The following is a 15991-nucleotide window of genomic DNA, read 5'->3' on the forward strand; positions in this document are numbered from 1 at the left end:
TGAGGGCGGATCAAGGTTGGTCTGCCTTGAAGCAATCTTGAGCTGCTCCTAAACCAAGTGCTATTCCTGGGTATCGCATCAAAATGGGTTAAAGGTTGATTCTCTTTTATTTTTTACCTGACTATAGAAGTCTCTTCAAAGGGTGGTTCAAGGTAATGCTTTGAGAAGTATATGCAATAGCTTGTTCTTCATGCCATGATAAAAAGAATTGAAAAGTTAAAAATTAATAAAAAGTTAATAGGTAAGCTAGTTCCTAGTACATGATTATTGATGATAGTAGTTATCATTTGAATGGTTTTGGATTGCAGGTGTCAATATAGTTAAATCACATTATAAAGATATTCTCTTTATCTATTTTAAAACATATATTGTTTAAATATATTTTAGCTTGCAAGTTATGAGATGTTTTGTGATATTTATGCATGTCGATGTAGGGCCCTCAACTTGATATTTCCATCTTATTTATTACAAAAACACATTTAGGCAAGAAAACATGATAAAGAAAACCCAAATCGGAGTTTGGAGGCCAAAAACGGTTGTACCAACACTGAGGCATATCCATATGTACACATTGATACTCTGTCAGCATTAGCATGATCCTCTATATGTGTTAATCTCTGTCCCAAATTCATGAATCAGAGACATGGTAACCCGCCTCTACTCATAGGGCATAGCCATACAAGCATGCAAGGCAACCAATTTTTGATTAGATCAAAATAAGCATGATAAATAATAGATTCAATAAAGGTAGTGGAATAATAGTAGAGCAACTAAAATTTCCAACTTTAATAATTAACAAGGTCAAAAAAACTAATAAGAAACTACAAGAAATTTCTTCATAAGTATCTAACTTCAACAACTCTCCTTCCGAGGGCTAACTTCATTGCTGTCGAAGGCGACTCAGCTATGGTGGTTGGGTGGATCCATGGTCAGGCGGGGATGGCGGTCGCCCACCCACTCCTGTATGACATCTTGTGGAACTTGAGGGAGTGTGTGCCCTGGTGGCCAGGCATATATATAGAGAGGCGAATGGGGCAGCGGATTGGGTCGCCTCTTATGTAGCACAATATTTTGGTGAAGTTTTGTGAACAGATATGTCGACCATTTTGTCTCCGCTCCATGATATTTTATTTTTTGATTTTGCTAGATGTATTCATACTAGATATGTCTGTCTCATCAAAAAAGAAAAAAGAAAACTCTCCAAGTGTTTAATGTAATCAAAGAAAGAAAACCTATAAAATTCTTTAAGCAATTATATAAATAATATGAAGACTAGTTCTGGACTATGTTGAAAATTTTTAATCTAGTTGCACTTTAATAATGGCACCCCCTCAGCCACTAGCTCTTTGGATCTATAAAGAAAGAAAAGAGCAAATAATGAGCTCAACAACCCACTAAATAATGAATACCTCAACTAGATTAAACAAATAATAAATTAGTAAATTTTCTTGCTAATATTAAGCATATAAGATAATTATTACCTTCATATAAGAAAAAAATTATAATAGAAATATTGCAGTTTGCTTAAACACTAATCTACATAAGAACAATTTTAAAGGATGGTATTTTAACTCAGTTACTCAACAACCTATGAGACTATGACAATGACTACATTTTTACCCTTGGAAGGGCCACAAAATTGTATTTATACTCTGCAAAGCGGGCCAGACCACAGTTTTACCTTACAGAGTGGGCTAGAATACCAAATTCATACCTTATAAAGTGGGCCAAAATAATGAGTTCTAAAATAATCAAAGTGTCAATGTGTAACCTCCATTGGTAGGGCAGAAACATTATTAAGCAATATTCGAAATATATCAAAGCTATTTATAACTTATTTGTGTCAAATTCTAAACAAAATGTGCATATATAACAAAAGAATATTTATAAACAAAATATGCATAACATTTGGTTAAAAAAATAAGATTAATTCTTTTAATTTACACATTTATTTTCATCCAAGACAAAATTGCATAACATTCATAAGTTGCATATCAGTCAATTTATAATTTATTTGATGTCAAAATCTTTAACAAGCTCTAGAAAATATGGCCATGATAAGTTTTAAAATAAAATTCTGTGTCTTCGATACCCTAGGATGTAGATAAAACCTAATTATTACGTGACATCAACATGATCCAAATCCTCATGGAATGAACAAAGTTAAAAATCAATTCTGTATATTGTTTATTCAAAATAGTATATCTTATGATATTCTAAATTAAATTCTAATTACCTTATTATGTTATAAATTTTCAGATTAATTTTTATAGAAATAAGTCCCTGAAATAGAGTATACAGAATTTAAATTACTGAATATAATATATACATAAAATTTAGTACTCTGAATTTTTGTTGAAGTCGCTGTTCATAATTAAATTACATAACTTTCAATTTACAGGAGTTAGTTGTAGACTATAATATATAAATATAATATTCAGAAATCTGAAGACTGATTTATGGACATACAAAAAATTGTTTTACAAAATTTAAAATGGAATTTTATTTTGCCAATTAAGTTCCTAGGATATAAGAGATTTAATTACCAGAAATTTGGATTCTTGTTATTTATCAGCCATAATTTAAATCAAATAATTATTAGTTTCAAAGAAATTAAATTACATAATTTACCAATATACAGAAATCTAAAGTAAAAAGTTTAGAAAGTAAAATATGATATTCAGAAAATTTGATAACAGAAATTCAAAACAGATTTTGTTTTGCTGAAAATAAATATTGCAGAATTTGTTTGTAGAAACTAAGTACTTGAAATAGAATATATAGAAGTTTCAAACTTATTGAATATTCATGAAAGAAAGAAAGATAAGAGGGTTGCTGTCACTGGATTCCTCATAAGAGAGTAAGCAAATAGAGGAAAACCTTACAGGGTTCTGCCAAGAGAGGGAGTGGGGATGGTGTTTAAGAGAGAGAGAGAGGGAGAGCGAAACATGATTGGAGAAATGGAGGCAGTGTTGGTTTCTCACAGAAAAGAGAGTGATCGGAAGGAAGGGAGTATGGGTTTTAAAGGGTATGGCCCCTTCAAAATTGAATTGAACTCGGTTTCTCACATAAGCAAGTTTTTGAGAAGGGGATGTGGGATTAGAAGGGGTAGCATGGCGCTCTTTTCCACCTAAACTTAGTAGAACTTGGTTGAAATCACCCTTCTCGCCTAAACTAAGTAGGACTTGGTTGGGCGATTGGGCCTGGGCCCGGTATTACAATATGGCTCATGTTGTACCTACCCTTTATCGATGTGATATCAATTTTGAACCATTATATTGCATTGGATTGTGACCTTGTTTCTTGTTCATGGATATTTCACGATATAAGTATTTGACACCATCCTTGCAAATCCTTTAACCATGTAACCAATAAAATTAATTGGTGTATCCTACAGCAGTGTCCTATTACAAAATTAACTCAGCTTTAATAGGTGCAATTATTTGACAGTGGGGTTGTTTGCAGAAGATTTGGCATAAATGTTGAGGTTGGCTAGACAAAATTCAAATCTGAAATTTGTCATATGACTATGTAATGTTCTTTCTCTTCATATAGGTTGATGTAGTCTATCATGATAGGTTGATGAAACGCCCAAATTCAATGCTTTAATTTCTTCTTGAGTAAACAAAGTTCTCTTATAATGGCCTTGTGATTAGCAAGTTCTTTATGTTGAGGTTGGCTAAACAAAATTCATTTTTTATATTTGTTGTATGACCAAGTATCATTTTTCCTCTTCTTATAGGTTGATGGAGTCTATCATGATAGCTTGATAAAACACCCAATTTCCATGCTTCAATTTCTTCTTGAGTCAACAAAGTTTTCTTGTATTGGCCTTGTGATTAGCAAGCCCTTTATGTGAAACCGGTATTAAACAATGGATTGTGGAGAGGCTTGAAACCTTAGTGAACTCATTCCATATTTGTCTATATGAAAATAGAATGATGCATCTCCGCATCTTAAAAGCAACCGTTCTAGTTTGTAGCTTCAAGTCTGTCATAATGCTTACATTGTTTACAACTTAGGGCATTTTGTGGGAACTAGTTCTTAATGACAAGAGTTGATGTATTGTAGACTACATTAAGTACCATAATGAAAGCTTGAGGTACTTTATGAGATCTCAAAGTCATAGATCTGGAGGAAAAAAAAACTTAACTTTTTTTTTTACCTAGCGAAAATTTCCTTTTTGTTTATTTATCCATCAAAAACTGATTTTTGAACATAGACCCTTCATATTAGATATTTCTCTAGTGCTACTCTGTTAGTTAAAATCCAGCCAGGCCATGTCAAAGGCTAGCCATCTACCTTCTAAAATGACCTGAATACCCTTTTGCAATAATACCCTTCTTTTTTATAGTATTATATTATTGACATTAATATTTAATTTAACTAATATTTAGCTTGTAGTGTATTTCATAATATATGATATAAAATTTGTTAATAATGTATCATAAGTATATATTATATATAGTATGTAAAATATAAGTATTAAATTCTATTATATAATCATTAAATCAATTAAATATCACCATACTGTGTTATATAAATGTATTTGTAATAATATAATTATCGTATGCTATATTATAGTTAATGATCAAATAATCTATATTTGTTCAAATAAATATATTATACAGTTAATACAATATGCACAAAATTATGTCATGACCAATATTAACAAAATAATGATTAAATATATATTAACTTATACTAATAAAAATACTTTCTTTACTATTATATATTATTAAATATATAATTTTTTGAAATGCATAACATAAAACTATTTGTATTCTTAAAATATTTTATACAATACATGAATTGTACAACTAATATGTAATATAATATAATAAAGCAATATTTGATATAATTGTATAAATACTATATATTTTATTAATATAATATCGCACTTATAGTACTATATAGTAGAACATAACATGTTAATATATTATAAATACATCAGTGTATATTATGCAATATTAATATATAATCATATATGTCATATGCACAATTATTTATAAGTATTAAATATATAACCACGTATCATATTTATTACATTATCTTATATTTTTATATAATATATTTTATTAATATTAATTAAAGGGGTATTTAGGCAAAGAAAATCTTTCTGCTATACCTGTTATACTGTTTGGAGATTTCAAGGGATATGACCGCAAAACTGCAAAAATATTCATGTCATTCTACAAGGTAAACAGCTGGCTTTTTATGCTGTTGAATAAGATATCAATTGTGGAGTTAGTTCTGCAGAAAGATGTCTAATGTGAGGGGTATATATGATCAATTATGGAGGGATAAATACAACAAATCCAACTTTGCGGAGGCATTTTTGCAAAAGTGGAAAAAACTTATTATGAGATTCTGCTTGGCCTTGCATGTAATGCAAGTGTTAGAGCAGTAGAGCTTTTGTAGATTCAAATTCATCTAACATTCTTAAGGAGGAAAGCTTTCAGAAATAGAAAAGTATGACCATTGATTAGGACCTCCGTTTTGTAACTTTGTGTGGCTTATCATAAGAATCTGTAGGCTTGTGTTGTTTTGCTCTCTTGTACTTTGGTTTCTTCTCTTCTATCTTTAAGTCTTGAGGATTTGTTTAGCTCCCTATGAGGATTGGGGAATGTGCTTGGTCCAATTATCTGGCCTGGTTGACTTCAGGGGTTAAGATTCAAGGAGTGCATTCTAGTATGCCTGATCTTGGAACACTTGAGCGAAAGAAAACCTGCTGGTGCTGTTGTATGGGGTAAAAACTTCAACATGTGGGATTTTTTCTTATTTCTTTTCTATTCTTTTTTCTTTTTCCCAGAGTTGGTGCTAAATGAAGCCAACTATTAGTGCAGAGACCTTGGTTACCAAAATTGTGAATGTTTATACAAGTAGATTCCATGACTCTTTGCTTGGTGTTTATTTGGGACAGTGTGCTACCTAAGTAGAGTATATAACTCTTCGCATTTAAGGTTTCTCAAATTTGTATGATGCCCTAAACGTCTACCTAATTTCATTTCATCATCATTTACATTTTTTAATGAATTTATCAACAATCAACAGCTATTAGCTCAACTAGTTGGTACCTTTCTCTCCAAGTGAGAAGTGTTGGGTTCAAACTTGAGTGGTGGTGGAGAACCACCATATTCTCCCAAAAGAAAAGAAATTGCCAACAAGAAGGAAATTATGCTTGCATATAGACATATTCTGAAGCATTCAAACATTGCATTTCTAATTTCATTCTTTGATTTGATTAAATATAGAAACTTAATTATTTTTCTCAAGCATGATGATATACTTGTATTTTTTATGCTGGGACGTAGGTGGGAAAAATATCAGATCGAGGAGGAAGCATCTCTTGGTCGAGGGAAGCGCTTGAGAAAAGCAATATCTTACAAAGAAACATTTGCTTCAATACCAAGTGAAACTCTAAGCGAGGTATTGTTTTCATCCAAACCTACTCACAGGAGATGCTGTTAGATAATGTTTATCAGTGAAACTTGAATTTTGCTTTAGTTCAGTTTCACAATAGTAACATATTATATGACTTACGAACAAAGATATTAGTGTAACTATGGAAACATGTGCTATCCTGTAAACTGAAGTCTGGGAGGTATTAGAATGCGATCCATAATTTTTTTTTACCATTGTAACTAGTCAGCATGGTGATTTCTGGCCATTTTATTAATGGAAAACATCCTGACTAGAAGTGACTTTTCATGTGTAATTTGTTCATCTGATTTCTTTCTAAACTGCTTTACTTTTATTTTTCTGATTAAATGCACTCTTAAAATATGATATATTATTCTTCTTTTGGAATATATGTTTTAAATAAACATTTCTTTAATGAATAGTCTGACCTGTAATATAGGGAAAGTTCTAGATTCTTTCCTATATCTCTTTTAATTGCATCATGATCTTTGACAACTTGGTTAAAGCCTTCTATATGATACAAGGAACAAAATCTCTCTGGAAAACAAAATTAAATTTGATGTATTCACACATGTATTTCGGCACTTGGTTTAGAACTGAATTATGGGATGTTTCTTAAAAATTACTGGACGAGCCTGATTACATGAATTGGTTATCTGTATGATTGTTACAAATGCATGATTACAGAGCAGAATTCTTTATATGATTAGATACTTCTAAAGTATGCCTGAAATGTTACCATAGAATGGCCACTGACTTTTTTATAAGCTTCTATAATGTATTTAGTAGGTTTACCAGTTTCTACCTGCTAACGACCAAGTGTAAATAACTAGTACAACCACGCAAGAAGGTCAAAACATATGACTACCAATCCAGTCATAATAATTTCTTGATACATAACTTCTAAGTGCAATATTCTTTATTGTTTATTTACTTTCATAAGTTTGTGATTGGGTCTTTAAAATTAGGACTTCTTAGACAAATATTCTGTAGATGACCTAATGAAAGGATGAGAGAAAATATATGATAGTTTTTTGATCAACTATAACATTTTTTGTTTACTTACAAGAAAATCGAAGATAAAAAAGATGAAAAATTCAAGGAAACCTTGAGACTATTGATTTAATTAAAGGAGGTTTCAATTTGTTGTTTGACATCTTTTCTATTACTTATAGTATGGTCATTCTTTGATTTGTTTGTTTGTGATATCCTGAGATAGTTTATTTTGTCTTTTCTTGCTAAAGAACAAATCATTAAATGGAGCAAGGGTAGAGATCTCATGTTTACCAGCCATTAACTTGTATGGAAGGAGCAAATATTCACTGGTATTTGGGCCAACTGGTCTGTATTGCATGATATCATGCCATATTGAAGTGTATCAAGGCGTATCGACAACCTACAGCTCATTTCTTATGTGCATTTTCTCTTTTTCTGGGAAAAAAAAATGCTTATTTCTACAAACTGCCCACATTTTGAGAATCGTGCCATACTGACTAGCCATCGATATGGTACAGATCCTCAAGATTGAGTCCTTACTATGGAGTAAAATTGTCAATTTTGCTGGAAGTGCAAAAAACAGAGTGGATTTGGTTTAGATCTGCAGGATTTGGATGCTATTTTTAATAACATTATTAGTATCTCATTCTGGATCCAAATATAATTTGAATTCTGAAGAATTTGAAACTTTATGGTATTGATTTTATGTTGTACCATGTACTATTTGTGTCATGTGGTTCTATTTTTCCTTATGCCTGATAACCTAGGTCTATCTATGATGATGCATGATCTCTTAGTTTTCAAGATCTGTTTGAAGAATTTGGATCCAAATTTCTAGATCAAGGCTAGAATCATAATTGTTAGCAAATCCACAGTGTGGGATGCTAATCCAACTACTAAGCTACTGTTTCTCTTGGTCCTACTTACCACTGCAATCATTTACTTGTGAACCTTTTCCCAGTTGATTGATTTTGGATTTTTATGGTTATCTCATTGCATATTTTTCAAATTCTCATATAGCATTAGCTGTGTTTAGTGCTTTAATGTGCTGGCCTTCATATTAATGCTTTATGTTTTTAGTGCTTTAATGTGCTAACCTTCATATTAATGCTTTATTATACTCCAATTTTTGATCAAATTCACTGGGTGCAATCACTGGTCATGGCAGAGTGGTAACGAAGAGGAGGAACAAAAGCCAGAATATACACCTGCTGGCCGGGCGCTGAAAGAAAAATTGTAAGTGCTTTGTATCTGTTTATGTCCATTTCTATTCTTGGAACTTGCTTAACCCAATTTTCAATCAGTGTTAAGCTCCGTGCTAGACAGAAGGAGCGGATTGCTCGGAGGCACATTAGAGAGTTCCCTAGTTCTGTTGACAAGCCTGATTTACTGATGCAACCAGTTATTCCCTCTGCCAAAGAAGGTGAGGACCTAAATATCAGCAAACCTCTGGATACAGGAGAACAGGCTTCTTCCATCAATATGGATGATACCAAATTATCTCAACCATTTGAAACTAAGAATGAGAGTGAGTCTACTGCAAGACTTGGAAAGTTCTCAAAGCACGGATACAGAAGATTTCATGGAACTCACCTAGATTTTTTTGTCCGACCTCCTGGAAATCTTTCTCCTGATATATTTTTACCTAGCCATCAGTACCAAAGTACAAACTTTCCAAATTCAATTTCTAGCAATCTTCCACCTGTCTTGGGACTATGTGCTCCTAATGCTAATCAGGTGAACTCGACATCCCAAAATTTTGGATCGCTACTGAACCTACCAACATCAAATCATGAACACAGAAAATTGAGCAATAGATTGCCAGAAATTCCATTGCCACCTGCTGCCAGCACTGGAGCTTTAAAAGATACAAACTCTGAAGGTAGAGAAACAACTGCAGATACATCTCTATTGCCCGATACATCTGGAGAGGCATTGCATCACCAATTAAAGAATATGATTCCTGACAGCTACTTTCCCTTTTGTCCTGTATGTTCTGCTATCACTCTCTCTCTCTCTCTCTTATCAATTATTTGAATAGAGATCTTTAGTCTCCAGGATTATAATTGGATGGTGCTTCCTATGCAGCCTCCACCTACATCCTCCAGAAAGGGCCCCCATGATCCTCTAGATGGTTCAGGTTCTTCTTTTGCTTCATTTCAAGAGAAATTGGGTCTTCCTAACTTAGTTCTTGATGATAAGGCACTGTCCAAGTTTTCATATCCATCAAGTACTTTGATGAAGCCACATGCAGATCTATTTCCAAGCTTGTCATTGGGCACAAATATTGATTATGTTAATGGTTCTATTCAGGACTTGCCAAATATTCCCTCAGTGCCAAACTTTAGGCAACATATGAGTGATAATCTGAAGCAAAAACCACAGATGGCAGAGCTACCTCCAATGCTTGGACTAGGTCCAATGCCAACTGCACGTTCATCGTTACCTGAAAACCATAAGAAGGTTCTTGACAACATAATAATGCGGACTCAATCTGCAACGAATAAATTCTTCAAGAAAAGATTAAAGCCAGATGCATGGTCGGAAGACGAACTTGATGCTCTCTGGATTGGTGTTCGTAGGCATGGAAAGGGTAATTGGGACGCAATGCTCAGAGATCCCAAGTTGAAGTTCTTAAAGCATAGAACTGCTGAAGACTTGTCCGCAAGATGGACTGAGGAGCAGCACAAGATAATGGATGAGCCATCTTTCACAGCACTGAAATCTTCGAAGCCTATATTGTTTCCTGGAATGTCTGATGGAATGATGACTCGGGCATTGCTTGGAAGTAAATTTGCCAGTCTTGGGACTGAATCACCTAAGTTTTGCTCTCACCTTACAGACATTCAGTTGGGCTGTGGGGATCTTACATCTGGAGACGGTTATATCAGTACAATGAATGAGAACTACCCACCACTCACAGCATGGAAATCTGACAAAATTAGAACAAGTTATGCAGGAGATTTTTCTGCCCTACCATTTGATAGACTCGAAAAAATTAAGATACCTTTTAATCAGTCATTTCAGCATAATTCATTGGCAGGCAATGGCTTAGGCTCTCTAAGCATGACCTGTCCGAGCAGCTGCGCTTTACAGAAGAATGAAGATGAATTTTGTGCTCAAAAGAATCTTTACTTCCCTAGCATTTCAGACAAATCACTGAATTTGTTACATGATTCCCATAATAATATTCATTCTGGTGTATTCAACAGAGTAATTCCTTTCAGTTCCCAACAGAAGCCCGTTTCTGTTAATTCTCCTCCCAACAATGATAATGCTGTTGGCAATTCATGTACGAACAAGCTTCCCCATTGGCTTCGAGAAGCAGTCAGCATTCCACCATCCAGGCCACCAGAACCTGATTTGCCCCCAACTGTTTCAGCAATTGCTGAGTCAGTTCGCCTGCTTTATGGAGAAGAGAGACCAACAATCCCTCCATTCACAATTCCGGGTCCTCCCCCTTGCCAGCCCAAGGATCCAAGGAAAAGTCTGAAAAGGAAAAGGAAGATGCAGAGGCTTCCGCAACCGATCCCTGATATTGTGTATTCTGCCAAAAACTTTGATCGCGCTGCTTCAAGCACCATTCCTCCTGTACCACCATTAATGGCATGTGCACCCAGTTTCCCTTGGACTGATCTCAGCGAAAGCATCCCAACTCTGAATTTTAATCTTAATTCACCATCCCCGTCGTCATTTTTCAGCCAAGGAAAGAAACAAGGCACGACAGTGTCACCATCTCCTGAAGTGCTCCAAATGGTAGCATTGTCTGTGGCTTCTGGATCGTGCACATCCCCAGCAAGTGACATGCCTGGCACTAGCTGTCAAAGAACTGAATTGCCTGTTCCACGAGATTGTGAAAATTTTGAACGAGATGGAAAGAGTCCGATTGGAGATTTCAAGGGCATTCGTGGGAAGCGAAAGGCAAGCAGGAACTCTCTTTTAGGTTGTTGGGGGAAACTAACAGATAAGCAGGTTGATCATGCACAGAGTGGAGACTCGAGTAAAACTCAGTCAGATTCAGATCAAATAGACCAGCTCAATATTGAGGAAATTTCATCAGAAGAAACTGTATCAGATGGAAGTGAACATGAACTATAAACCTCCTGGTATTTTTGGCCTTCGCCTTTTCCCATATGCTACGCAATTTGGGTCCCCGAATGTGCCGCTTCTGTACACATGGTTCAGAGAGTGTCATCTGAGAGCAAATGGGATGAGACATCTCTCTGTGAAGTTCCTATATAAGAAATATAATCTTGCCAGCTTGGCATTGTTTGTCTCATACTCGATTTCTACAATTCATTATATGGTTAAAAAGACATTCTGTTCCTTCACATTCACGCTCTTGTTCACATTTTTCATGTCATTTTTATATTCCATGCTTTCTCTAGTATATTGGTACTTCAGCTTACTAAGATTCTTGCAAGCTGTGGTTTCCAGGTATGATACACTTTCAGTTAACAAAGGCTGTTGCTCCTGGAGAAGTATTATAAGTGACTGCTGTCACACTTCCGAATCTTCTTTGCCTCTTGTTACTATATTTTAATATCTTAATATGATCTTTCGCTCGTGGCGCAGGTTGGACTTTGCATAACGCATGATCTCTCTTTACAATGCTTATCTGCTACTGATATTCAACAATCTTGGTCTTGTCCTTTAGATGTTTATATCTCCCCAAGTCTTCAACAATGAGGAGTTGAGCACGTATTTTGGTTAGTTTTTTGTGATTTGGAAATGGGTCAAATTAGTGTTTTGACCTTAGTGTGAATTTATCTTTTGTTTATCTATCATCTGTTGGGCTCTTATGCCAATTCCAGGACAGACAGGAACATCTTGTGAAAAGCCCTGGATCTTTTTTCCCGCTTTGAATATTCCGTCTGGATATATATATGCCCCCTGTAATAATCATTTGTACGGTTTGGTGCACTTTTAACCAAGCCATCAAGCTTGCTGTAACTCCGTAAATGTTTCAAAGAGGCATATTTGCAGTATCATTTCCATTTAACAATAAATGAAGTTCGGAGCATGTTCGTTTATAGAGTTCATATACTGGTTGCTTTCCTTCTGTGATTTTTTTTTGCCCCCAAGGGGGTATTCCTAGCTTGCGAGGCATGTTTGTCTCAGTTGCTTTATGGCATATGATACGTTGGGGCACAAGGCAATGATCGCTCCATGAGAATGGTGCTTCTTGAGAAAGGTCTGCAAAACGTATTACAGTTGGAATTCAGTCCTTTGCCTCAGCAGAGGAAAACAGGAATTCCTGAAGATATTTAAATCAGCGAAGAAGTACTCGGTGTATGGTTATGGTCGCCAGTACTCAGTCCTTGAGTATACTCTTGTGTTATTCCAAAGTTTGTGTGTCTATGCCTTTATATTTCATTACCCCCGTAGATTGCAGATTGCAGTTAACAAAGAAATTTTGAGACAGCAGATCATTATGATTTTTTCATAGAGAGATTCTGCTTATAAAATTGTTGCTAAACAGCGACATGCATCTCAGCATATCTATGAGACCATTTTCCGTGGAATCCGTAGATTAAAGGGCTGGCAACTCAAGAGGGAAACTTGAGTTCCAAAAAGTAGGTATCTCGGTTGAAGTACGACAATTGGCAACTTAGCCTGCAGCCTGGTTGCCTTCATGAAAGATTATGCAACACTCCCAACGTGTCGTAAGTTTTGCAGAAGATCTTTAGAAAAGCAGCAATTTATGATATCAATATGAACATTATTTCAAGGAAAGCAGCATTGAGCAAAGGAGTGTAACAGAGATCATTATTTTAGAGTGCTATCCTGAGAAATATTAAGCGGACTATCGAGTATTTCTTTGAAGCAAATAGTCCGGTCACTCCTAATATTTCTTTCATGCAAAATCATACATGATTATAACTCACTATCACACAGCAAGAAAAATTCCAGGGCTGTTCGAAGAGTGGACCGTGGACAGAGCCTGGTTCCTTATAAGTCTGATATTTCCTTGTCAGCATGGGCCAACAGGCTAGACTTCGACATCTGGATCGAGGTTCCCTTATCAGTCAGACTTAAATCTCATCTAGATCAAGCTCACTAAAATCATGTAGATTACATGGGTGTTGGATTATTTATCACAGTTTTGTTGACAGTTGGAACTGAGATTCTCCTTGTGCTGAATATCTGCACCAACCATAGTCATGATGGTCCCAAACTTGAACTCAAAAGCTCGAGGTCAATCTGAGATTCATAACCTGACCCAATAATTCCAACAAACTGTTTACTGATCAGACGAGTTGAAAGACCAATTCGTTTTTATATTGGTCTGTCTATGAATTAGGTTATCTGCTTTCTGTTCTTAAATTACAAAGGAGCTGTGATTACGGTAAATTTCCTATCTTGAGAAAAGCAGATAGAAGTCAAAAGCTGGTATTTTTTTCCAATTTCCAGGAGCAGGAACCGGCCAGATCATAAACATAAGAGAGCGTTTATATACACCATATTGGCTGCTTTGGAAAAAGGATATAGAATTATATTATTTAACATTTGTATTGCCTACTCTTATACCATGCAAGTAGCAGTTAATGGAGGCAAGTGAAAATTTTTCCTCTCACCGAAATGGAAAATATTATTTTATTTAGTGCTCTTGTACTGTTACTATGACCATTATTGGTAGTAACAATTTCAAGCTTGAGGGTGCCTGAGGCTCCATTGGCAAAGTTAGTGACTACTAGATACCAGTATAGGACCTTTTTCTATCTTAATTTTTAAATAAAAAGAAAAGAAGAAAAAGAAGAAATTTGGTAAGGTTCATTTCCATATATACCCACCGTAATGCACTTACATCTGACTGCAACACATATGCCACCATGAATGTAAAGAAGAAATTGATTTCTTCTGTGTGTGTTAGAAAAAAAATACTCTAGATAATCTATAGTTTGCAAAACAATCATAACAAACAAAAAAAATAAAAGGTTGGAGAAATAGAACCTAGCTTAAGGCACGCTATGGAAGATGCTTTCTTCATGGTAGAATTTGCCTCTGCCTACGTGTTTAAAGTTTAATGGCTTCAACTCTAAGATACAATGAAACACTAGAGCCTCTTAATGTACCACTCAAATAAAATGCTTGATAGACCGTGTACCAAATGCAATGCAGTGCCTAAACCCTTAAGAAAATCTTTGTAGAAAAATGCTTTGTGGCATCTCTCTTTATGCACACCTAACTGGACAATAATTTGTAGACCCTTAATTCACTCACACTTTTCAAATCTCACTAATCAACTCTTATTCTCTCACTATTTATTGGATCTTAAGTTGTATGGGATCAAAATGACCTATACCCTAATTATATATATAAGAGGGTGTAAGTCAATAGGTGTCTCATATTAAAGGGTTGCATCCCTTCACTTAATTGACTAAGCCATTGACATATTATGTCCTTTTGATAAACGACTTGTCTTTTGGACTTAGACTTACCTACCAAATCAAGATATGTGCTGTTTAATTTTAGATTAAGGCACTATTAGTTGTAACCTCTTAAAGGTTTTCCATTATATAACTAAATTTTTTTCACAAACAAAAAGTTCAACTACAAATTTATATTTTTATAAAATTTGGAGAATACAGATGCTATTGATTCAAGAATCTAAGAGTTCAAATGCAGTTGCGACAATGATGACAGAGTTTTGGATAATTTTCCTAGTAGCCTATCCCTAGATATGGTTGAGGCATTGATATGCACACAAGTTTCACTTTAAAATACCTTGACTCATCTTGCAAGTTCAATTTTTAGAGCATCCTTAACTTTATCATATACTAATGCTTTAAAATATTTCAATTTTTAATTTCATATTTGTTTCATTTGTAGATGACCCACCTTCTCATACTAATTACAAGGTTGAAGATTACAAAACAACTATTGTTATTAGCACTGATGATTAGCTTATGCAGGTGACAAGCTTTTTGTGTTTAATTAGGGACAAAGCTTTTTGTTAAAATTTGCCTCTTTCTTGCTGTGCTTAACTGATCTGGACAGAGCAAATTGAAACTCCACGCGTTTGAACTTTAATTAACCAAGGACTGACTTGTTACTCATAATTTATAACAGGCTATAATCAACTCCGCCTGTGTACAACTGAGTGTTGCAAACTATCTTCGAGGAAACCAGGTTTCTGCACTGATTTTCACATATCATCATCTTAGAAAAACAAGTTATTTGCTCTTCTGCATCCAGTTATACTTATCTGGTTGGAATTTACATGTGTTTTTCTCTGATCATATCAAGCTAATCTTGCTGTCTGCATTGATGCTCTTCTCTACTTATTCTTTACCTGCAAGGAAATGACTGAAGCTGATTTGTAATTGTTGCAAACTAGACATGTTTTGTTTCCAATTCTTTGTAAATCTCGCACATTGATAGGTTGAGATCTAGCTATCCTAACAGTGGATGCAGAGGAGATCATGCGTATATATTGTCACGAAGGATTCATGTTGGACTGCATTTTTACAAAGCAAATATGTGACATCACTGCATGAATGTATTCATGGCTGAAAGACCTTTTATGAAGAATTTTTTTGCCTAATAAAATTCTAATCAGTTGCTTGAT

The 15991-nt window shown here is 34.7% G+C and overlaps 1 protein-coding gene across 6 annotated transcripts in view; it reads left to right on the plus strand.

Annotated features, from left to right (window-relative positions):
• The window catches only part of CHR4 (chromatin remodeling 4), a 29934-nt gene extending 18184 nt beyond the window's left edge, over positions 1–11750 (plus strand). For 5 of the 6 annotated variants that reach the window (XM_039116381.3, XM_039116379.3, XM_039116382.3 and 2 more), the window contains 4 exons: positions 6315–6429; positions 8588–8655; positions 8724–9408; positions 9508–11750. In XM_039116381.3, coding sequence (XP_038972309.3) covers positions 6315–6429; positions 8588–8655; positions 8724–9408; positions 9508–11517 — 2878 coding nt within the window. In that variant the 3' untranslated portion in view covers positions 11518–11750. The remainder of the gene's footprint in view (positions 1–6314; positions 6430–8587; positions 8656–8723; positions 9409–9507) is intronic. The other variant, XM_089925335.1, reaches the window with a different exon arrangement.
• The last annotated feature ends 4241 nt before the right edge of the window (positions 11751–15991 follow it).

Source organism: Phoenix dactylifera, chromosome 9 (genome assembly GCF_051530095.1).
Source record: "Phoenix dactylifera cultivar Ajwa chromosome 9, Ajwa_hap1_PhDact_Kaust_v1.1, whole genome shotgun sequence".
Classification (NCBI taxonomy): Eukaryota; Viridiplantae; Streptophyta; class Magnoliopsida; order Arecales; family Arecaceae; genus Phoenix; species Phoenix dactylifera.